The sequence below is a fragment of the Saccopteryx leptura genome, chromosome 1 (genome assembly GCF_036850995.1).
Source record: "Saccopteryx leptura isolate mSacLep1 chromosome 1, mSacLep1_pri_phased_curated, whole genome shotgun sequence".
Lineage (NCBI taxonomy): Eukaryota > Metazoa > Chordata > Mammalia > Chiroptera > Emballonuridae > Saccopteryx > Saccopteryx leptura.
Window position 1 is genome coordinate 286454553 of NC_089503.1, and position 25383 is coordinate 286479935.

The window sequence follows — 25383 nt, forward strand, 5'->3', positions numbered from 1 at the left end:
AGATGGCTATTTTGAGAGTAGAGGGTAAAGTGATAAGTTCCCCATCAGTGGGAGTATTCAGGAAGAACTTAGAGGCTCAACTTTATGATGCTGTAGACAGGAAATATTAAGTACAAGAAGTAGTGAGCTAAGTGATGATGTAGGTTTCTCTGAATTCTGAGATTCTAGGAATCTCTACTCTGAGATCTTCAGAGTTCTTCATAGTTGCATTTGTAAAGTGACACAAGACCAGAGAATGAGAGGCTTAAAAATTCCAGGCAACCCTATAAGTAAGAAATGGTCCGTGAGAGTTTGGTTTATGATGCCTAGTCATCTTTATCCTTGCCTCAAGGATGTGTATCTTAGCAACCTTGTTGCTTAACCTAATGTTATCTGGAAGAATCAAAGAGAAGTCTCACAGTTTTCTCTGAATAAGAAGACTTAAAAAGAAACAATTAAGCTGCCATCTGTTGCTTTCTTCTTCTCCCCCTCCTATGTAGTATTAGGAAATCATTGCTGATCACATCTCCGAAGTTCTTTAGAACCTTCACAGCAATGACAAGATATCCCTTTTGTTTCTTAGCAGAGACATATCTCAAGGTTCCAGAGTAGCGTGTTTTGGAGACAGAGAGCTAATCATTTTTGATTCCTTGGGCCATTGTGGTAAAGAGACATTAATTACCATCAGCACAGTTGCACTAATTCGGTTGTAATGAGCACGCCTGTGGGAATTCCCAATGAGGAAATCTTTATCAGAATAGAGCATCCAACTGGGTAGATGGAGTGAGTGGGTGGTGGTGCAGGTGTTGTGGAGGAAGATAATTTTATTGGTCTAATTCTAGTTATGTCCAGAGTTTCTGCTAATTTATTAACCTGTACCTAGACCTCTGTGAAATGCCTCTCCCTCATTTCCCCTCAGCCTCCTTTATTTTCTATTCAGTATTCACAGTACAATAACCCTGGTTCCCAGAATGCCTCTTGTGGAACCAGATCCCCGATGGCTGGACTCGTCTCACAACTCTGAGAAGTGTGAGCCGGGTAGGACTGTAGCAAGAGTTCAAAAGCCTGTGCATCTCTCAGAGGAGGAGACACCCTCGCTCCTTTCTTAGCAGAAAGTTGTCTTGGTCCACTCCCACTTTCCTTTCTTGTTTCTACCACATCTGCCTTTTAATTCACTGCTTTTTTTTAAATAAAAATTGTTAAGATAATGAGGGTTTACTATACACCAGTCCCCATGGCAAATGATCTCACTTATGCCTTATAAACCTAATAAAATAGTTTCTTTATTACCCTGTTTTATAGATAGGGGAAAAAGAGTGATATTCAAAAGGCTAAGTAATTTGCTCAAAGTCACAGCTATAGACTAAACTCAAAATCGGTGTCCTTATTTTAAATTATATTATCTTCTCATATTATTCCTATTATGTGAAAACTTGACTCACTTGCATAATCAAATGGGACTCAAGGGGTATCAAGTCTCACATGATAGTTGAACATCTATCTACATGTCTCTCTCCATCCGCCTTTCTATCTTCCTAGCTATCTTATTCTTAAAATACCTCCTTCATACTTTTAATCTTTCTTTTATTTTATCTTCACAGGTATCTGATCAATGTCACTTTTGAAGGGAGAAATCTGTCCTTCAGTGAAGATGGCTACCAGATGCACCCGAAACTGGTGATAATACTTCTGAACAAGGAGAGGAAGTGGGAAAGGGTAGGCTATGTCTTTGGCAATTCTCGAGCACGCAAGAGGGTTTGAGATGGAAAACTTTGCAAGACATTAAATGAAAACAGTCCCTTGGTATTGGTCTCTGAGGCAGGGAGCAAGAAATCAATGCTTTGAGAACTCAAAAGAAGCCATTTCTCAAACGAGTATCCTCATTTTCTTGCTGTGTTGGTTAATCAAGCAATCATTTTCTTTATGTATTGCCATTTTTATTGGTTATGGTGCTGTCTGAATCATGATTTTGTTTTAATGGGAGATTATGCATGTACAATATGACACAATTTGGTGAAGAAACCATATCAGTGTTACAGTTTAAAAGTCTTGTCTTACGTACTAGACTGGGAAGCCTAATTTCTGAGCAGGCGGGTTTGGGTTCACAATGATCGGAGACCAGCCATGCAAGGCTCTTCTCCAGACCTCTCCCATTGCCAGCACTCACAGTGTCTGAAATTCCACCATCAGAAATCAGTTCCTGTAAGTGCCAGACTGCCCGGGTTTAATTCCCAGTTTCTCTACTCACTAACTTGTCTACTTAGGATCTTGTACAGACCTCTTAACCTCTTGTGTCTTCACTTCCTCATCTGTAAAATGGGAATAATACACAAAGTTGTTATGAAGATTAAATATATTATTACATGTAAAAGACTTAAAAAGGTGCCTGGCATCTAGTGGGCACTCCATAGGTATTATCTTTTATTATCATGCCTGGTTCCTAGTTCAATTCAAATGGTCCTGAGAGTAATATCATCACTGGTATTTCTGAGAGTGTGTTCAGCAGGGTCCTGGGCCCTTGGGATGCTTTGCTGAGACATGGTTCTGCAGATAAATAAGGCTGGGAGATGCTACCTATTCTTTCTCATTCTGAAAGCATCTCAGAGCATATTAGCATTTGATAGTTCACAGGTATCTTAGAGCAGAGAAACATATTTCATCTTATTTAATTTGGCATTTCCCAAAATTATTTTAACACAACACCCTTTTGTTCCTGAAATTCATATTCTGTGAAACACGTTAGGAAACACTGACGTAAGGCAATTTCTACAGACTGCATGGACCAGTTGACTGAGAACAGGCTTTAAAAGATGTCAGCCTACCTAGAATGGAAACCAAGCTATATATTTCCAGAGAAAGTGGCCGGAAAAAGGGGCTGGAGATAAACTTGAAATCCAGACAGCCCTGAACTGGTAGTGTGGGGCTGCTCAGCCGTGACACCGGGCGTATGTGCTCAGGCCATGAAACCTGGGACCCTTTCGTCAGCTTGAAAGGCCTCCCTCTGTCCTTTTGTTCCTCATTTCAGGGCATGGAGATAAAGCTTGCAGTCAGCCTGATGTTTTTGATTAAAGTTGCCCTCCTTCCTCTGAGTTATCATTTGTTCAGAAACATTCACTGGGCTCCTGCTCTTGATCCCAGTCAGGTTGCTTTCCATGGCTGCTGTAGAGACAAAATAATTTAAGGAGTGTGCTGGGACCCTCGGGTATAGCAGGCACTTGTGCATATCTCCGGAAGAGGAGTTATTAATAACTGTGGCTTTGTGTATGGAGCAGAAGATGTCCAGCTGGGGTAGTTGTTGTGTGGTAGACTCAACGATTATTGTCTCAAGTGTGAGGAGTCTCAAACTGTCCTTTCTTAAAGAGACACCACTTCCTGGCACTGGCACTTGTGCTGCCTTCTCTTCCTTAGGCTGGCATCTGAGGCCTGTGGTCCCCACTCCTTTCCAAAACTAAGTCTTTCTCCCTGGAATTTGTACCCCCTCCCTCCTTATCAATTCTGTCTTTATTCTAGCTCTTGAATTTTTGGCTTTCTTTATATATGATCCAAGAACAATGTGATGTGCCTCCCTTCCCTTGATGCCCACCTTTGTCTGTTCAGATCAGTCCTAAACATGGCTGTAGAATAGGATTCCTAAGGTTCTATTCTGATTATGTCTTTTTTCTGCCTGAAAACCACTCAAAGCTTCTGTAGGTTATGGACTGGGTCCAAACTTCATTCTTGCATTCAAGGCTCTGGTCTACCTTCCCTGTCCTACTTTTCTGTGTTTTGCATCTCACCACTAAGCTGTATTGGACTACTCTCAGTTCTGAGAGTGGGCCCCTGTACCTATAGCATGTCATGATGTATCCTTTTCCTGGGATGAATTGTGCAACTATACAAATCATAATCATCCTTTGAAATGCAGTTAAATGCTGCCATCTCCTTCCCTGACCTTTGACCGAAATTTCATCTCTCACTCCCTTCTCCCTTGTCTGCTGTAGCTTTTGTCCCCGCCCCTGCTGCTGCGCTGGCCACATCTGCCTGTGTTAGAGCTGTATATGCATGCTTCCGGCTAGGTCTTCTACTGTGTGCCCTCACTGCAGCCCTGGAGAGTGTGTGGCATAGAGAAGTTCAATCAATATGTGTTGAATAAATGAGAACCATTACATAATACAAGAGTCAAAAATGCATCATTAAGAATCCAAGTTTATGCTATTGCCCTTGGTATAGTAGCTGTTTGTATGTGTTTTTGGTGGGGGTAATAAGATCTTTATGTAGGATGAGTTTTCATAGCTCACACTTGAAATATACTAACAGAACCTTATAAAGCAATTTTGTGGTTAATCTTTCTGTGACGCATTTAACTAGAATGCTTCATACTGATTTGATTAGGTCAGGGGACACTGCTGAAGAGAGATCTTTAGTATGCACTGAGTTCACAGAGCCACGCAGCTTCCAAACCTGGAAGCCCTTGTTAGGGCTCACTTGTGGGCAAGAAGGGGTGGCAGGGGCCAGGCCCAGCTTCAGGGCATGTCTGTGATGTGGTGAGATTGCACAGTGGGAAGTTGTACCTTTTCTTCCACAGTCACTCTGGCCCCCAGCACCCTTCTGCATTCTCGGGATTCCTAATACCACTCCTAATACCCCCTTGTAGTCCAGGGAAAATCTGGTGTCTGTGGACTCCAGAGAGGCAGGCACCAGGGTGGGATTCCACAGTGAGGAAATGGACTCTCGGAAGATAAACAGGGAAGGACTCTAGGTTTGTGGAAGCAACATGGGCTTAGAGATTGGACTCTTAGTCATACTCCTAACAAACTGTGTGACCTACCTATTCTTTTCACTCTTCTAGAACTTTCTTTCCTTAAGTCTAAAATCACAGTATGATATGAAGGAGACTTGTAAGGTTCTTTCCAGCACTGACTTCTGGGATTCTAAATTCACATTGTAAATATGTAGACACTTGGAATGAAAGTCCGGTGAAAGCTGGAGCACACAAAAGAACTAGGAGTTTGGTTTCAAAAACAGTAGTGGCCCTGGTCGGTGGGCTCAGTGGTAGAGTGTTAGTCAGCATGTGGATGTCCCGGGTTTGATTCCTGGTCAGGGCACACAAGAGAAGCACCCGTCTGCTTCTCCACCCCTCCCCTTTCCCTTTTCTCTCTTTCTCTCTTTCTCTCTCTCTCTCTCTCTCTCTCCCCCTACTGCAGCCATGTCTTGATTGGAGCGAGTTGGCCCCAGGTGCTGAGGATGGCTCCATGGCCTCTGCCTCAGGGGCTAATAAGAGTTCGGTTGCTGAGCAACAGAACAATGCCCCAGATGGGCAGAGCATTGCCCCCTAGTGGGCTTGCTGGGTGGATCCCATTTGGGGCACATGTAGGAGTCTGTCTCTCTGCCTCCCCTCCTCTCACTGAATAACAAACAAACAAACAAACAAACAAACACAGTAGGTCCTAGGCCATATTTGTCATTCTTGCCATTTCAATAAATATCACGAAAAGACATTCCCTGATTACCCAAGATAAAGTAACCACCAGAGTCACTCTATCACAACAGTTTATTTTAATTTTCTTCAATATACTTATTATCTGATGTTTTGCTTATTTGCCTGCTTATTTGTTTATTGCTTGTCTCTTCACACCAGGATGTACACTCCAGGGGAACAAGGATCTTGTTCTTGCTCCTTATAATTCTTACACTCAAGAAGAGTGTACACTCAAAAGATAATAACTCAATTAGTTAGCATGTCATCTCGAAGTGCAAAGGTTGCAGGTTCTATCCCAGGTCAGGGCACATACTGAAAAAGATAGATGTTCCTGTCTCTCTCTCTCTCTCTCTCTCCCCCTTTGTCTCTCTTTAAAATCAATCAATAAAAATTATGAATAAAAAAAGACAATTGTTACATAAAGGAAATGCTTAGGAGATTTAGGATATTGATCAACCACTTCACTTCCACTTGAAAATCTCCCATTTAGATAGAGTGGCTTACTGAAGGGAGTGTGAGCACAGGCACAGTGCCCACCTTTGGAGGGAGTGCTCTGAGTACACCCAGGCCCTGAGGGCAGTCTGTAGGGAGGCTCAGTTTCCGGTGGAGGCATGCCTAGACAGGTTCAACAAGCAGGTCAGAAAGGTCCATTAAGTTGTTGGTGTGAACCATGGGATGGGATTTCACAGTATTCCTTCAGGATTTTAAAAAATAGTCTCAGAGCTACTACATTATAAATGTGTTTTTCTTTTTTTGTTTTTCAAAAGACGTGAAGTTCAGGCAACAGAGTATCGGGGACTGGGCGCGATGTGGAAATCAGAGTAGTTGAGTTCGTGTTGCCATTTACCAGCTGTGTACACCAGGCGGCTGGTGCTTCCTGAGTCTGTTTCCACTCTGTAAAATAGGGCTTTACCTAAGGCTTTTATAAAGATTAAAGGAGATTTTATAGTAAAACAACAATTAATAGTGACTGAAATACAGCCAGTATCCAGCAAATTAGCAGTCCATACTCTTTTTGCATAATTTTTAAGGTACTATTTTCACATGGTATAAAGTCAAATGATAAAAAGAACGTCTTCTTAGCTTTGATCCTTGGTTCCTCCAGGTTCTTCCCCAGAGCAATTATTATCTCCAATGTCTTATATATTTGCTCTGAAAATACTCTAAGCATATGCAAATTTTATAAATTAACTCATTAATTCCCTTTTATCTTTTAAAATAAGTAGTAGCTATTCTTGCGAACCTTGAATGGAATACTGTATAAGTAGCCACTAAGGGGGCATGGCGGTGGGGCTGGAATAGCCAATAGCTATCTAGATCAGAATTATACTCACAGAAAGCTAAGTACATCTCTCGGGTATGTATGAACATAGTGAAGAATATTTATAAGGGATTACACAGACACACACACACATGCAGGCATGCATAGTGAGGTGGAATGGTGAAAAATAATTGTGTGCAGAGAAGGTTCATTTGTAAGTGGGGGACAGCGGCATAAACTGGCATTAAAAATAGTCTGGCACAGAGAAGCAGTTCTACCAGGCACTCAGGCTTCTGTCTTTATCAGAGCCTCTCCTGATTTGCTTCATTGCTGCTGCTCTCTGCTTCCATTTACTCGTTCCTAAAATGGGGATCATAAAAATGAAATGCAGTGGGGGTGTGTTCTGAGTAATGACTTCAGGAAATGATGATGGTGCATTTTCAGGCTGTGAGATGTAAATAGCCTTAAAGGGACTGTCTTGGCCAGAAGTACAGGAGGATATGTATGGACTGCCTCTCTTCTTGTCTTTTCCCCCAAGAGGCAAGGTGTGTATTTTGTAAGCTCACTCCCTCTTCCCTGCCTCTGCCTACCATAAGATGGCCTTCCTTATGAGGATTAGGTTGGGGTCATTCTTCGGGCTCCCCTAGCCCCAGTTATCATTTTAGGCTTGCAACATCCAGGAGACCGCACGAACTCCAGGAGTGGGTGCTCTGTGACACTAGCACCGAAAGACTAGAATGACCCGTTTGGTGATAATGCTACAGAAATCAATCACGGCTATGTCATATTCCACTTGAAGAAGGCTGTTGGCTGACAAAATAAAACAGCCTCTCCATCCCCTCACACGCACACACACGCGCGCGCACACACACACACACACACACACACAAACACACAGACTCATGAACAAACTGACAGACTGCTCGTGAACACAGTAACCACATCTGTTTGGTTTTTCACTATATATCTGTGCTTAGCACAGTGCAAGGCTGTTAAGTGTAAGGTCTACCGGAAAGTTCTGTTCGTTTTTGGAATAAAACAAAATGCAAATTTTTCTTACCGTCGATAAACTTTATTAAATAATATAATTGCCATTATTATTAATGATTTCTTGCCAGTGTGAGGGCAATTTGTATATCCCATTTTTGAAAAATGTTTTATCTTTTGATGCGAAAAATTAAACCAGTGCTTGTTTGATATCTTCTTCATTTTTAAATATTTTTGCCCTTCAAAAAATTTTGTAAGGACAAAAACAAGTGATAGTTGGAGGGTGCTAAGTCCGGGAACTATGGTGGATGTGACAGACATGCTTCTGTAGCATTTCTTCCTTGTTGAAATTCGTAAAAATAACAGTGGCGTAAATGAACTTTATCAATAGCCATGGGTACACTATCGCTTCACACATAAGACTAACATGAATCAACTTTGTTTTAGTTAATTTGCTATGTCAGTATGTATACATTAAGTGATAAAAATAGAGAGGCACACATGCGCCAAATAAACGTGCTTACGTGTCAAAACTTGTTGTGATAGAAATGGACAGGCCCTGGCCAGTTGGCTCAGCGGTAGAGCGTCGGCCTAGCATACGGAGGACCCGGGTTCGATTCCCGGCCAGGGCACACAGGAGAAGCGCCCATTTGCTTCTCCACCCCTCCGCCGCACTTTCCTCTCTGTCTCTCTCTTCCCCTCCCGCAGCCAAGGCTCCATTGGAGCAAAGATGGCCCGGGCGCTGGGGATGGCTCTGTGGCCTCTGCCTCAGGCACTAGAGTGGCTCTGGTCGCAACATGGCGACCCCCAGGATGGGCAGAGCATCGCCCCCTGGTGGGCAGAGCGTCGCCCCTGGTGGGCGTGCCGGGTGGATCCCGGTCGGGCGCATGCGGGAGTCTGTCTGACTGTCTCTCCCTGTTTCCAGCTTCAGAAAAAAAAAAAAAAGAAACGGACAGTACTTTCCGGTAGACCTTATATTTAGTGCTGGGCCAAACACATGTTCTACCTTTCAACCTCAGAGCAGAGGAAAGGGGACCCCAAATGTCTGCAGACTCTCCGGAGGTGTCTGGGGCGGTGAAACAGAAGTGCCTCCTGTCAAGGTGTTTGTCTGGATCTCCTGACACCGCCATTGGACAATATGCTATTTTTGCTGATTTAGAGCTGAATATTAATGTGCATCATTGGATTAAGGGATTAGAAAGCAAGATCTATGGAGAAAGGCTGTGGAAACTGTGGTCATTACAGGGAAAAAGAAAAGGCAATGAGGTGATGACTTACTCTTTTCAAATGTATGACAAATTATTGTTCCAAATATTGAGATCAGCTGTTTGCTTTCTCCTCTGAGCCAGAACCAGAGTAAGTGGGCTTACCATCAAGCAGAGAGGATTATATTAGCTATAAGGAGAATTTCTTAACAGAGAAGTGTTGAGTATCAGAACTGTTAATAATACAAGGTGATGGCATTGGAAGTCCTACAATTTGAATAGGTTCTCATTGCTTTGTAATGTATAGTCCTGCCCCAAAACCACAGCATGAACTACATGGCATTGAGAGTTTTCCTTCTTCTCTTCCCCTTTCCCTTTCCTTTTCCCTTTCCCCCCCTTTTCTCCCCTCCCCTTTCCTCCTCTCCTGCACATAATCATTGAGCACCTTGTCATGAGCCAAGCATTGCCTCCATCAAATAAATTAATATTGTAGTTTTCTTAGTGTCAGGGTCAGGGGGCAGGGAGTCCATTGCAAGGAGAAAAGTACTTATTGTGACACTTAAAATTCCTATAAACTAAGTTGATGTTCAAATTTAATTATTTGAGGTGGACTAAACATTGGGCAGATCTTTAATATTGCTTGGGTAATAAAGACTCTGCTAATAAATATTTGGCTTATGACAATGACTTACAGACAGGGCCACCGGGTTACCTATTTTTGGCTCTCATAGACTCTCTTATCCAACTGTTCCATTATTCTGGTTCCCTGAACGCTAAGACCCGAGCCCATGCTCTTTGCCTACTCTGGTTTTGGCGTTCCAGAAAGAGACCAGTGGGCCCTTAGCCCACAAACTCCCAGCGCTGCTGTTAAACCTCATCCACAAGGTGCAGCTTCTACCCTCATGTACCTTTGTAAATTAATTCAAAAAGAAGAGCAGGATGAATGAGGGAATGGATTTCAGAAATGTCACTTCAGAAAGGCTGGTTGTCTTCATTTGCTGGCCACCAGCCACTGAATGAAAAGGTAAAACAAGATAATATTGGTTGACTTCACTTTTGAAACCCGCATGGACCGGGAGAAGAGAGCAGAACTGCACTCAGAGACCGAAGCGCTGGCATCACCTCGGCTTCAGCAAACACATCAAAGAGGACCATGTCCGCAGAGCCAAAATATGGCTTCCATCCGTCTTGTTTAAATTATTGAGATTTTTATTCCATAACAGTGAACTATGGTTGGCTCCTGAGTCTTCTAAACTATCTAATTCATAAGTTATACTGTTTTCTCACTAGTAGTGTGGAAAGAAATAGTAGTGTAAAGGTGAGAGGACTCTTGTATTAACACATAGGCTAAAACACATTTATGGAGTTTCTTGTTATAAATGCAACTGATACTTATTAAAGACACCTTGAGGGATAAAATAAAACTTACCTTTATACACACCTACAAAGAGTTAGCATCTACATTTATTCTAATCCTTACTGGTGCTTTTTTCTGTGCATGTTGTGTTTATGTATGAATACAGTGTGATGCAATAGAACTGGGAACCTACACTGGGTAGGCAAAAGTAAGTTGACAGTTGTAAGTATGCAAAACACAGAGTTTATTCTTGTCTTATTATTTATCAGTGTTTGTATTCTTTTCCCTATGAACAACTATAAACTTACTTTGCCCCACCCTGTATGTGAACAGTTTACCATCTGCACTTTTCTCTTACTATGATATTGTAGACATTTTCCTATTTTATTAATAGTACCCAAAAGCCTGAAACTTTTGGGTACTATAATCACTGCCTAAAAGTCCATTCTTAGGATATATCATGCTTCTTTAAATTGATCCCTCATGATTAGACATTCATATGTGTGTTAAATGGCGACTCCAGTTCTCATATAAAAATAATTCTAGAGTTTTTGTCAGACCAATTTTGGTGCCATAAGACTGCTTTTCAAGGCAACAAGTTTTGGCCACGTTTTTTGTTATCTAATGTTCCTAAATGTTAATAATGACAGCTTTTAATTTGAGAATTGCTTGGGTTATATTCACTCACTCCCAACCATTGGACCCTTGAAGAAGGGGGAGCAATCCCTTTCTTTCACTGGTGGGAACGGCACTTGGCTATCTCACCTGCCCACAGGCTGATGTGCCTGAAGACCTATTGGGCCTTTATAGCAGGGTGCTACTGCTCTCATACCTTTATGTATTTTCCACCAAACAGGGTACTTTGTGCATATTTAGTAGCATATTTTCCGAGAGCTGAATTTTTATACTAAAGTATAATATCTGAATGTCCTTCATATAGAAGCAAGCCCCTAATGACCTAGCACCAGATCTTCTGCTGTGAGTTTTTCCTGCAGTGATGATGGATTTGTACTAGTTCATGCATAGTCTCTCTCCAGAATCCCTACTTATGAGAGCTGGCCTGAAACAGGGTAAAGGTAATTTGTGTGCAGACAGAGTGAGGCTCTGACCTTGGCATGTAACTCTGCCAATCAGCCTGAAGTACTAGGATTTGAGAGGAAGTGTTGGCCACTTAAGAAAATAAATTGTCTTTAAGAATTAAAGCTATTAATAAAAAAGAACATGGATACAAGTCTCCTGTAATAGCAATAGAACTCAGATTATTTGGAGTGATTTTATTATTTTCTCTATTAGAATTAGTTTTGTTCATAAATGATTTGGTGAACATTTTAGTCCATTTATATAAATATCATATGCACGAGAGAGGAGGGTGGGAATCTTAAGATGACTTGGAAGCTCTCGCCTCACTCCTCATGGGATCCAGGATCCAGGTGTTCGCTACCCATAAAGACATACCACTGCTGGTTCTGCAGGCATTTCAGGTCATAGCTCTGTCAGCTCAATGTCCCCAAGGTTTGAAATTAAAGCAAATCTGTGCCAGGAGAATGGTGAGAAGGAGAGTGGGATCCTGGGGAGGCGAGTAAGAGAGCAGCAGGGCACCAGGAGCAGGCAGCGGGTGGGGAGAGTGATAGCTCTCCAGGGGAAGGGAGCCAGGAAGCCACTCTTCGCTGCCATACCTCGCAGGGCACAGCTTGCCCCGTCTGCACCAAACTCCCCGAGGTAGCCTTTCACATTCTTCCACTTCAAGGGTTTGGTGTAGGGCATCTTCTAACATCAACTTTGGCTATTCTTATAATAACATGTGCCATTTTTCTTCATTCATCCCATAGGGATGGGAGCTTGCTGGCAAAGGAACAGAATAGGAACTCGCAGGTAGAATTTCTGGTGGATATTTAAGCCATCTCAGCATTCTCTTTATAGAACAGTGAAAAACTTCTATTTCCCTGATAAGAGTTGGGAAAGATGTATAATTTCTAGAACAGTCGAGCTTGGGATGAAGGGGTGTTAGGAAGACTGAGGCATTAGCATATCTGACATTTATATAACTCCTTATTAGCAATATGATTTCTGAAGCACTTTAGCACATATGATCTTGTTTTGATTCCTGTATTTGGAAAATACTTGTGAAAAAAAGTGAACAGGCTCAGAGAAGTCCCATGATTTGAGGAAATTCACTCAGCTAAGAAATGAGAGAGCTGGGGCCTAACCAGGCGATGGCACAGTGGATAAAGTGTCGGACTGGGACCCAGAAGACCCAGATTCAAAACCCTGAGGTCACCAGCTTGAATGAGGGCTCATCTGGTTTGAGCAAGGCTCACCAGCTTGAAGCCAAGGTCACTGGCATGAGCAAGGGGTTACTCGGTCTGCTGTAGCCCCCCCCCCCCCCCCCCCCCGTCAAGGCAATATGAGAAATCAATCCGTGAACAACTAAGGTGCCACAACAAAGAATTGATGCTTCTCATCTCTCTTTCTTCCTGTGTGTCTGTCCCTATCTGTGTCTCTCTCTGTCTCTGTCACAAAAAAAAAAGAAAGAAAAAAGAAATGGGAGAGCTGGGTATAATCAATGATATCTGGCTCCATTTAAGTCCAGTATACTGTGTGCCTTAACACACAGTATGAGAATACAACGAGACAAATAAGGCCAAAGTGCTGAAACAGGAATAGGTTTGCGGACTAGAAGACTTCACACCATAGAAACATTAGAGACATGTGGACCTATCACTTAAGAGTTTGTAAACTAAGTATTAAGAAATGGTCCTGCCAAGGGAAGGGGAGTAGTCAGCCCACACTGTGATTGGCTGTTTCAGTGTAACATTTTCCTGAGGTGGACAAAAACAGAAAATGAAAGGAGGGAAGGAAAGAGAGAGGCAAGAAAAATAAGGACAACAAAAAAGCTTATCTGCATCCCTATATCCCTATACCTCCTAACTATCTTCTATTGCACATACACACTCACACACACTCACACACACTCACATACATACACACACACTCATACACCCTCTCCTTTCAGTTGAGAACAAGAACTGATCTCCTCAGACTGTGCGGAGAGAACAGCGTTCTTTCAGTAAGGCCATGACTACCTGCAGAACAGCTGGCTAGGTCTTGACTGCATGGAGGGGGTTTCTGGGGGAGAGTTATCTTCTACCTTAGAGCTCCCCCCAAATGCACCCCCATGGCAGTGGTACTGGGGCCTCATGGCCTCGTTCATCAGACATCTGCTGACAGTGCAGGGGCATGTGGACACATTGAAGAGGATTTAAAATAGCTGACCTGCAAAATAGTCCTTAAATCTTAGTAGGAAAGTGATATGGAATTTTATATATACACACTTATATATATACATCTATATGAATATGAATATATATATGAATGATAAAAAGTAGGAGCAAAACTCAATGAAGAAGAACATTGATCTGTGATTCATCATTGCCACTTACGTGTGTCCCCAAATATGATTGTGGATTTCACTGTGGTACGTGAGTTAATTTAAGAAGAATGAGTATTTTTTATTTAACTAGCCATCTATTTATTTGTATAGTTATTTTATGTCTTTGGCTAGTGACACTTGTTTCACATTTACAGTAATGATATGAGTTCTTTTTTTAGTAAATGTATTTTTAAACAGAAGGCTATTTTATATATTAAGTTAAAAATAGTATAAGTTTAACACAGATGTGGCAACGCTTGTTACAGTGGGACCTGAAAGAGTGCAATTTGGGAACTGCGTCTACAGAAAAGTGCACTTCCGAGCCTGGCTCTCAAGTCGCGGCATTCTGACCCGCCTCCCAGCTTCCCCCTTCCTCTCTCTGCACTTAGCCTACACGCCAGCGTAATCACAGCTGACCTTCCTCCAACACCTCTCGTACCTTTGTGCCTCCATGCCTGGCTCACACTGTCCTTTTAACCTTGGCTTATTGAATTTGTTCATTAAGGTACGGTTTAAAAGCCAAGAGGTTTCATATCTTACTCACCTCTCCTTAACACAATGATTTATCCGAAAAAGTAGAAATAGGCATTGCTCTCTTTTTCTGTGCCTCAGTTTCCTTCATCTATAAAATAGGAAGAATAATAGTACGTACCTCAAACTGTTGCCAAAAGGATCGAATAAGTTTTAATTCATGTAAAACTCTTAGCACAGTATCTAGCATGTAGCAGGTGTTATGCAATGATTCAGTTAGCTCACATGAATGTATTTTAAACCAGTCATAATACAACTGAAATTGTGTCTAGAAATAAAAAAGTGGAGGAAAATGAGCACAGAACAGAACAAGGTTGGATTTTGGCCTCGGTTGCTGAAAGGAAGGAGCTAGGGAACAGCAAATAGAATTTGGACTGTGCTTGGCGATAAAATGGCAATGAGAAGCTTTCTTCCTTTATTTCTGAACAACTATTTGCACAGAGATGTTAAAAGAATTAAGTCTTATAATAAGAAAACAATGGCAAAGTCCACAACATAGCACAGCAGTCTGTGCTTGGGCCCATCCCCCAGAAATAAGGGAATTAAAAACCTCAGTTTAGATTTAGCACATTGTGGGTTCCCAGTAACCATTAAATAACCACATACATTAAGCAATAATGAGTTTATGAAACCTTGTAATGTGTCCTCATGCCATTTGATATCCTTGGGTTTGTATCATTGTAATAAGCCACAACTTAGTGGTTGAAAATAAAGAACTTCCAGTCTCCTCTTTATGGCTTCTTTATTGTATGGTGGATAGATTGGCCCACAACCATTAAAGGCGTTCCATCCACAAGGGAAAGTGGTTTATGCCAAAAGATATGTCACAGTTAGGGTTGAATATAAAGGGGGTGATGGTGAAATGGAGAGTAAATGATAGTAACAATTGACATTCAAATAGTGTTGTGTAGTTTTCACCAGTAGTTCTCCAAGTGTGGTCCCTGGACCACCAGCATCCACATCACCTGAGAATTCTGAGGTCCCAGCCCAGAAGCTCCAGGACTGAGGGCCAGCAACCTGAGTTTAAAACCCAGGGATGGTTTTGTAACAATCATTTCATTTTCACGAGGAGAAGAGAGGTATCTGTTTAATGGATATTTAAGACTGCCATTCTGTCATTGTTCTTTGTTCTCATTTTCCAGCCATTAACTTTGAAATAAAACTGACTCTTGATCCCTCCATAAAGTGGAGGACAGATCCAGAAGCCCAGCAAGGAAGTCTTCAAGCCAGCCCCACTCCTTCCAGGAGATTCGGAATTACCTGTGGTCTTTGGCAACTGCTGTAGAAACTCCCTGGATATTACGCTGACTCTCTGGATTTATTCATTCAGCAAATATCTCCAGAACCCCTGCTGAGAGCTAGGCATTGTTCTGAGCATTGGAGGAACAGTACTGAATAAGACCAACAAGTCTCCTGCCCTACGGAGTTTATACCTTTAGAGGAGAGTCAGACAACAAGCATATCAGCGAATAAATAAATGTGACCATTTTAGATGATGCCAAGTGATGTTATGGGGATAAGATAGGACACAGGCTCTCCACCATGGGATGCCAGCCACCACAGGGGCTTGTGGAAGTTGCTTTTTTATTTTAAATAAGTTGCCAGTTAAATGTCTAAGAAGTTTTCCAATGGCTGCTGTTAGAATTTCAACTGGTAATTTATTTATAGTAAAAACTTTTCAAATTATTCCCATAGGCTCTCTGTATAAACTTTATATAGAGACTACAGACCCACTTAGGAGCCACAGGGGAAATGTGTGTATATTTCATCTTCCTTTATCCCCCCCATTTCTACTAGATTTTAGAACATGGGAATGTGAATTTTTCTAACTTGACACATCAGGCTATTAACATTCCAATATTTATATTTAATTTTTCCAAAAAATCAAGAAGCATTAGCTTTCATTGTTTAATAAGAATTGCATTAGTAAGTTATCTACCTAAACTGCTGTTTTAAGTGAGTGTGACATTCTTTTGGAGCTCTTGAGGCAATTATTTCATTTCATTTGTTTCCATTTGACATGTTCTATGTGACCTAAGAGAGATATATTTAAGATTAAATTGTTTTTAGCACTTAAACATTTAGAGGTCCCATTAGAGCTGCTCATTTCTGGATTTCCTAAAAAACCAAGAGAATGACAGTAACACTAGGCTCAAGTTCTACTGGGGTCTGGGGGGGTGGGGAGGGAAGGGGAGTCATTGCCTTCTTTGGATGGAATCCATGCTTTCTAGTTCAACCAGCCTCTTCAGTGCCCCATCCCTATTTATTAATTATCTACCTGGTTCCTATAGACATTGGAGTTTGCAGCTCCTAGAACAGTGATGAGTTCAGAAAGAATCAGTCTCTGCTTAAAAGCTGAAAGGTATACCTTAGAAATGAGTCCATTCAGGTGTAGGGCTTGAGAATTTATGGAGCACACACAGCCTTCAGCTTTTTGATTGCTTGCTGCAGTTTAGCTTGGAGTCTCTAGGAGACAGCTGAGAATTCTGAGCGCTGTCTTAATGCATCAAGTCACAGGGAAATCAGTTCCATATTATATAGGATCCCAAATTCACCTTAGAATGGTGGAAGGCAGAAGACATTACCTGTCAAAAGGGCTATTTGTCAGACAATGAAATACAGAGATAAAAAATTTTAATGCCTTAAAAGGTCTTAGGCATGTGGAGGGTGTGAATTTGAATTTGTCTTTTTTCTTAGCCAAGTAACACATTTTTTCTTTAGTGGAGGAATATCCTGGAGAGGCTTCATAGGCGTGAGCTTTCAAGGGGAATCTGAGTGATTCAAGGGCATTTACCTGGCAAAGAAAAGAAGGCTTCAGCAGACAAAACATTCAGCCAGGAAACCAGGAAAATGAAGGAAGGAGGTGGGCAAAGGAAAAAAAAAAAAGAGATACAAAATAGAACAAACTGAAATTAGAAATGAAGGCAGGGCAAATGTCAAGTATGAAGAACAGAAAACTGATTGCTGATAGCACTTAAAGAGAGAGTGACAGAGGCTGAGAGCAGAGAGAGTGCAAGATGACTTCAGTATCACTAGTCTGATTGAACAAACACAGAGAAAGAAAAGGAAAAAATGGAGTCAAGAAGAGAGGAGGTTGGGGTGGTCCAGGCAGAAAAGCCACACTCAGATGAGATCTTGAGCATTCAGGATGGAAGGCCCCTGTGCTAGGTGCTAAGAGGAATGGTAGACAAGACACCCTGTTCTAAAGAAATGTACCCTTTTAAGAAAGTTACACAGGTATAAAGCAGGGAAGATGATAATTGTGGTGGGCAGCCACCAGGATGACCCCCAAAGATCCCCATCTATGTTTTTATTCTCCAAATAAATTATTGGCCACTTCAAATATTATACTGAAGTATAAAATCTTAGAAGAGGAAAATGCCTTAAGTTGTAGTTTTAAATGTATACACACAAAGTTATGAAAATCTCTTTCTTCAGAACCAAAGTACTTCAGTTTCATCTTGAGTTAGAAACCTCTCTTTTATGAAATAATATTTTTAATTTTTGTCTGATTCCAAAATATAGTAATTTTTATTAAGGAAAAACTAATAAAATGGAGAATGGCATAAAGAAGAAAATGAAAATCACCTCAAATTCTACCACCCAGAGATGATTTCCATTTCCATGCTGGTCCCTACCATTCTAGTCTTTTTTCTTTACATTCTTATCTATTATAAATACATTTTATAAATATAAAGGCATATTTTTATGAAATTGAGATGGCATTATAGATACTGTTTTGTAATCTACATTTTCCTTTAACAATATGTTGTGAATGGTATGTTATAAACATATATCATTAAAATAAAAATATAATATATATCATTAAATACTTATCTATCTTATTACTTATGTTTGTTCATCTTATTTATCACATAAGTTTTAGTGCTATATTATTCCATTATTTAGAAGCTGTGTGTATGTCTATATGTTACAAAATCCCTTACTCAATCCCCCCCCCCCCCCCCCCCCCGCACAAAGTATACAATCTTGGCTATGGCCCATTGGTCTGAATGTGTTGACAATAGGAAGGTCTGTCACTGTTGGTGTTTGCCCTCTGTGTCATTCACTTCCCAGGGGACTGCTGGAGGGGGTACAAACACCAACAGGTGTATTGGAGAATGCCAGGACACCTGCCTGTGTTGGCTCTTCCCGCATCACCGAACGAACATGAACTCTGCTCCTTTCCTAAGCAAGCACAGCTCTCCTGGGACTGCCGTTGTAGTTGCAAATCTGTCTCTTGGTGCTCTTTCCTAAATGCCTTTTTAAACATGCTCAATAATAGATGAGCACCTGGGCCCTTCTTCACAAAGGAGAGTGCAAGCAGTTTTTAGAACATGAAAAAGCTATTTGGCCCTTTACGCTAATTCTTGGAACATCCCCAGGTCCCCAGGACACCATTTAATAACCAGTCACTCCAGGACAGCGAGCAGTTTGCCTGGTGGGTTTTGTTGCTCCATTTCCTCTTTGGGTTGCTTTTTCAATCCTGGACTCAACTTTCACTGAATCTTTGAAACCAGTCTGCTAACAAGGATGGTTCCAATCTCCTTCCTTCTCCCTTTCTCTGTTCTGCCTCTCCTCACTGCTACCTGACTCCAGCAGAATGGCTAGACTCAATTTGGTTCTTGTATTAGAGAGATAGGGAGTCCACTCCCCTTGGCCTACCAAGTCTAGGCTCTGCCATCAATCTATGGGGTGACCTTGGCCAAGTCACTTAACAACCCTGGGCTTCAGTTTCTATATTTATAAAACAAGAGCATTCCATTAAATCCCTAAGGTCCCTTCTAGTTCAGACAACTGTGGTTTCACTTTTGGATTTTCCACCCTATTCTGATGGTAGCATATTTTTAATGACAACTATTTATTCATTAATTAGTTATAAAAATTATTTACTTTTAGAACTTCATTTCGTAGATGGGGCAGCTCAGTTGTTTGGCTCCATGGGCTTTGTTCACAGCTACCTTCCATGAAGGGGGCTAGGAAGGAAGGTGAAATGTTTCCACTCGCACACTCTGTTGCCTTTTCAGTAACTTGTAGTAAGTAGTACTAAGGATCTACAGCAGCCTTCTTTGGAACCTTGCTGCTGAGCAATCAGAGAGAACCCTTTGACTGCTGTTGCCTTATGCAGTTGGATCATTTGTGTCTCCTTCATGAAAGAGAGATAGGTGACTGAGTCAGACTACTGTTGTCACAGTTGCACGCAATCTCTTATTATCATTTTTTTTTATTTTCTGTTCCTGGATATTGTTTTACAAGTGACCATTTACCTCTTTCTCTGTGATCCTTTCTTCAAAATTAGAAATGATTTACAGGACTTTTTTTCCTTTTTATAATTTGAAGTCATTATTTGTATTCTGGGATTAAATTGTACGTTCATGCTCTGATTCAGCGCTGGTTCAACACATTTTTACTTAGGACTATGGTGTGCTGAATTTGTTCTCCAGGAAAGGAACATGAGGGAAAATTGACAGATGGAGAAAGAAAGAGACTAGAAAATGGGATGATACTCAATAAGAAACTAGAAAAAAAGGAGGACATTTCTCGAAAGGGGTGAGAATCAGTGGAGACTCCACTCAGGGCGGAAAGCAGGAGAGTGAAAGTGAAGGTCTCAGAAGAGGTGGGGAGTCAGAATTCAGATTTGAACCACTTCTTCTATAGACGATTCTCTAAAGCAATAGGAACTCAGGCTGACAGGTAAGAAAGTGTTTGTAACAGCTAGCTACCTACCACTTTTATATGATAATAGGTCAGTGTTTATAAGTCAAGCACTGTTCTAAACAGATTACTCATATAATTTATAATCTTCACAACATCCCTATGGTGTTGGTATTTAAGATGAAAAATCTTAAAAAACAAACAAAGAAAAACAAAAATCCATGAGGCCCAGAGGGGTTTAGTGGTTTTCTGAAGGTCTGGCAGCTAGGAGGTAGAGGAGCCAGGATTTAGACTGTGGAGTCAGATTCCGGAGACTTATACCGACCATGGGTGTCACTGGGTGCAGTGTAGGAATTGATAGGGTCCCACACGTGTTCTGCCGCGGGGTACAGTGTGGATTCATGCGCACTGGCTGCTAAGTGTCCCGATGCCTCTTCCTCTCCCATTAATTCTTGCTGTTCTGAAATTCAAACCTCATGCTCAGTGTTTGTCAGATGGGTCCAGCATTTCTGCTTTTGCCCCGGGCATTGAGTAAAGTCATCACTAGTCTGGTCGGGATTTGTGGTTGGAGCCGAGGCAGCTTAGAAGAACAAGCCTGAGCAAAGCCGTGGCATTTGGCCCGCTGGTTTGCTGGTACATAGAAAGAAGTTTGGGTATTAAGTGGCATTTGAATACCTTGGGTGTGTTATGCCTGGTGGTTTTTCTTGTTTTAATGGTGATTCCCTCAAAATGATATGCAACTAACTCCCCACTAATTTCTAGCCTGTGCAAATGTCTCAAAAGTGTAGTTCCACTAAACAAGTAAAACAACTGGCCTAATTTAGGTAATTACACATTTATTTCTTCCACTAGTGGAGAAAGGGGGGAAGGCTGTGGAAACCTGACAGTTTCAATTCCATTTCATCAGTGGAAATATGGTTTCTTATTGTTCCTCTCTGGGAACCTCTGTTTCTCTAGTTTGTAGATTTTCAGGGAAGAAACCAGAACTTGGGGTAGAAGGTCACCTCAACCTGAGAGCTGTTCTTGAGCCTCCAACTAGACTTTGCAAAACTGGAGGCAAATCTAGCCTCCATCTTGATTGCCATTGTAATAGAGGGAGAGAGATGTTAGGACCTTATGATCTGGACAGTATCAGCCCAGAAGCGCAAAACATGCCAGCAGGATGGCCAGGACTGGACTCCAGAGCGTTCAGCAGTTTCAGCTTCTACAGAGAACAGAGTCAGCACTTGTGTACAGGAACTCGGCAAAAACGGAAGTAAACGGTCAGGAGCAGAACCAGTCGACTCACTGGCAGCAGGCAGTTTGTGGGCCAGCGCTAAGAGCACCCCATACATCTGCACATCAGCCTCGCCCTGCCAGGCTGTTGTCCAGAAGTTTAAGCAGAGGCCATCCGCCATCACACATCAGCAACAGATTTCTTTTTATTTATTTATTTACTTTAACTTTATTTTTTAGTTACAGTTTATACTCAATATTTTTTTTGCATTAGTTTCAGGTATACAGCATAAGGGTTAGATAATCACATACTTTACAAAGTGTGCATCCCGATATTTCCAGTATCCTCTAGCACCATAAATAGCTTTTACAATATTATTGACTATTTCCTATGCTGAACTTTACGTCCCGTGACTATTCTGTAACTACCAGTTTGTCCTCCTTCGTCCCTTCACCTTTTCCACGCAGTTCCTCAGTCCCCCTTTCCTTGGGCAATCACTAGTCTGCTCTCTGTGTCTATGAGTCAGCAACAGATTTCTTAAAAGATGTGCTTTATGTCAAGAGTCTCACTTTGCTCTTTTGTATACAAACAAGCACATGGGATTAGTTAGCCGGCACTGAGGCCTTTCATTCTTCAGGTCCTGACCTCTCGATATCCATGCAGTCTAAATATTTGCCTACAGTTTCTTTGCAAAGACACCAGAGAAGCTTTTTTTTCTCTTGCCACCTTCTTGTTCGTCTTTCTGTCTAGCCCTGTGGTGATCTTCTCATTACATTTTTCATCATGATAATTCCAGAAATAACATCTGTCTCTTCTATCATGCCTTTTCTCTGAGGATTCCAGTGAGCCCCTCTAGCAGTGCGCACCGTTCAGCACCCCGTCCAGTGCAGCAGTCCTCTGCGTTTGGGTCACAGAGGAAAAGTACTGAAAACACATGGATAGCCCTTGCATTTTTTGAGAATTGGGGGGGAAGGGAACAAAGTTCTGCAACCATTTGGGGATGATTTTTTTTGACAAAATCAGATATTTAGTCCTGTGTCTGGCTCAACAAATAAATATTCTAGTGTAAAGGACTCACAGGCCTATATTGCAGAAAAAGGGAAGGATGACCAATTAATATAACCAGTTAATGGTTATAGACACAGCTTGCCACTGTAAATGGGTGAAGACATACTTACTTAAAACAGTGGATTATCATTAAACTTAAAAAAAGAAGGAGATTCTGCAATATTTGACGATATAGATGAACCTGTAAGACACAGGTTAAGTGAAATAAACCAGTCATCGAAGGACAACCATTGCGTTATTCCACTTACATGAGATACTGAAAATAGTCAAATTCATAGATTAAAAAATGGGGATGTGGTTGCCAGGGGCTTGGGAGTAATGGGAAATGAGCAGTTCCTAATCAGTGGACATAAAGTTTCTGTTGTGCAGGTGAGAAAGCTATAGCAACGTGGTGTACGTAATTGTACCTATACTTAACAATACTGTATTGTGCACTTAAAAATGTGGGAGAAGCCTGACCTGTGGTGGCGCAGTGGATAAAGCGTCGACCTGGAAATGCTGAGGTCGCCAGTTCGAAACCCTGGGCTTGCCTGGTCAAGGCACATATGGGAGTTGATGCTTCCAGCTCCTCCCCCCCCTTCTCTCTCTCTGTCTCTCCCTCTCCTCTCTAAAATGAATAAAAAAAAATGTGGGAGAAGGCTTGATCTTATGTTAAGTATTCTTGCCACAATATAATAAATTTTTAAATTTTAAATTAAAAAGTCTTAAGGGACAAACTTATTTCAAATAGTTAATATGGAGTCACAGTGCTACTTGAGTTCTCACTGTATATACTTGGTGAGCAGAATGGAAGATGTCTATCAAGTTGACACTGTACAGTGTGCTTCCATTATAGTTGCCCTTTCTAATGTCACTGTGACATCTTAGCTCTCAGTCCAAGAAATTGACTTATTACCTTTCTGACCTCTCTTTGGTAGTTGACACAAGTGACCCCTCTTTTCTTCTGGCAGCTTCCTCTCTGTTTTGTTTGTTTCTTCCCCTCTTCCACCCTCCCTCTGCCTGCCTGCCCTTGTTTATTGCTGTGCTCCAGAGCTCTGTTCTCGATTGTTTCATCTTCTCACAGTGTCTGTCTGCGTAGTTTTATGGACAACCCATGCCTGAAAGTGATGATCCCCAAATCTGTATACCCAGATGTTCCTCCTGAGCCCTGGACTTAAGTGCCCATCCACCTTCTTAAAATCTTCACTTTTACATCCCAAAGAGCCCAAGCTCACCACACACAAAGCTAAACCGCCATCTTCTCCCCTTTCTTTCAAGTGTTCTTGTCTTCTTGTATTAACCTTGTACCTCCGTCTACCTAGCTATCCAAGGTAGAAACCTGGGAGTCATTCTAGGTGATTCCTCTTTCTCATCTATTGATCTCTTCTATGTATCTACTTCTCTTTATTTCCTCTCTTATTGCCTTTGTCATTTATTACATGAATTACTGCAGTTGCCTCCTTCCCCTGACTATGATCCAGCCCTATCCTAATCTATCCTTCACACAGTGTCAGAGGGATCCTCCTAAAATCTAAAATTATTCATGTCAGTTCCCTGACGAAAATTCTGCAATAGCTCTCCAGTGACATCAAGATAAAAACTCAAAACCACGCCAACGAGCTTTGATTTTCATATTCTGGCTGCCGACTCCTGCCTGCCTCTTTGTTCTCATTTTCTATCATTCCTCGACTTAAACCCACAGTTCTATCCATAAGAAACAGATTATGGTTCTCTGGATCTACCATCCTCTTTACTTCCCCTCACTTATATATGCTTTCCTTCTGTTAAATAACTTGTTCAGGATTACACAAATGTCAAGTCACAGAGCCACACGGGTCCATCTGCACTTCATAGAGATTTTGCATGGGATAGTGGACTAATGTCTATCTACTGGCACTCCAAAACAACTTATGATATAGACCAGTTTCCAGAATGGTTAGGAAAGGGTTGGAAAGAGTTCATCTTATGAAGCTTAGGGGCAACATGAGGCCAACAGGAAAATCAGCAATATTCTAAAGCCCAATGAAACAGATGGACTTTATGTCAACCTCTATTTTAGTCTCAGAGTTTCTACAAAAGCCTATAAAATCAACACCACCCAATCAATCAGCTAACATTTATTTAACCACCATTATATGCTTCGCTTTTGGAGAATATAAAACTAGTATTGTCATCTCTTAAAGACGTTTGCATTGGGATATTTTTCTTCCCCTCTCCTCTCATTTTTATCTTACCCTTGAAAGAATTAAACTTTTTCCTAGATTTCTGTCCCCACTGGATTTGGGGACAGATGTTGGAGATGCATCTGTCCACAAATGACTGATGACTTAATGATCATGTGCCCTGTTTTAATGGAAGACAGAGTCACTGTCAAAGAAGACTTGTGTTTCTGCCTGAATACTCTCTCATTCCTTTTCACATTTCTGGATCCATATTGCTCTTTCTCCTTATAAGGAAATCAGGTCTTTTCATTCTAACACTGCCATCCTGGCCTGGGGGACTGTCCCTACCTTGGGTTAGAAAGTCTAGGCCGGCTTAGGTCTAGGTTCTTAAAACAACAGTATGTTCTTACTGTCTTCCTCATTCTCTTTTCTCTAGCACTGGTAAATACACTTCAAACTGGTCTTTCTTCTCACTTAGTGGCCAGACCTCATCTTAGTGGAAAATTTGAGATATAAAAGAGCAGAGAGTAAGAAACCATATTAAGCCAGTTAGGTTAAATGGCATTCTCTGTATTAATTTATTCACTCAAAAATGTTTATTAAGCAATACTATATGCATTTGGCCCTTAACCAAAATTAAATAACAAACAAAAACAAAGACTAAAATCTCTGCTTGTATGTATAATAGTATGCATTATAGCTGGAAAGACAGAAAACATTGGATCAGAGTAAATTAGATAACATGTTAGATAAAGATAAATGTTAAAGAGATAAAAAATAAATCAAGGAAGGAAATATGAAATATTGCAGGGAGATTGTTCAATTTTCGATAAGTGGTCTGAGAAGATCTCACTGAGCCAGAGACTGGGCATACCTATGGAATCGAAGGAGGGAGTGGGGCTTGAACTGAATAAAGTAGCACTTTTTCCCCATTTGCCAATGGATGGTTATGAAATATACTTCTTTGTTTAGATCTCTAAAGGAATAAAAGGGTAGCTGGTAGACCTAAATTTCTAGTTCTCAAGATTTTACTGGAAGATAAATCAATATTCATGTAAAGAGAATTTTCTGTCATTTTAGGAAAAGTGTACACAT

General features: G+C 41.2%; 1 protein-coding gene across 2 annotated transcripts in view; it reads left to right on the plus strand.

The window, feature by feature from the left end:
- The window catches only part of GRIN2B (glutamate ionotropic receptor NMDA type subunit 2B), a 442385-nt gene that overhangs the window by 328132 nt on the left and 88870 nt on the right, over nt 1-25383 (plus strand). For both annotated transcript variants that reach the window (XM_066355404.1, XM_066355413.1), the window contains one exon: nt 1581-1695. In XM_066355404.1, the coding sequence (XP_066211501.1) occupies nt 1581-1695 (115 nt within the window). The remainder of the gene's footprint in view (nt 1-1580; nt 1696-25383) is intronic.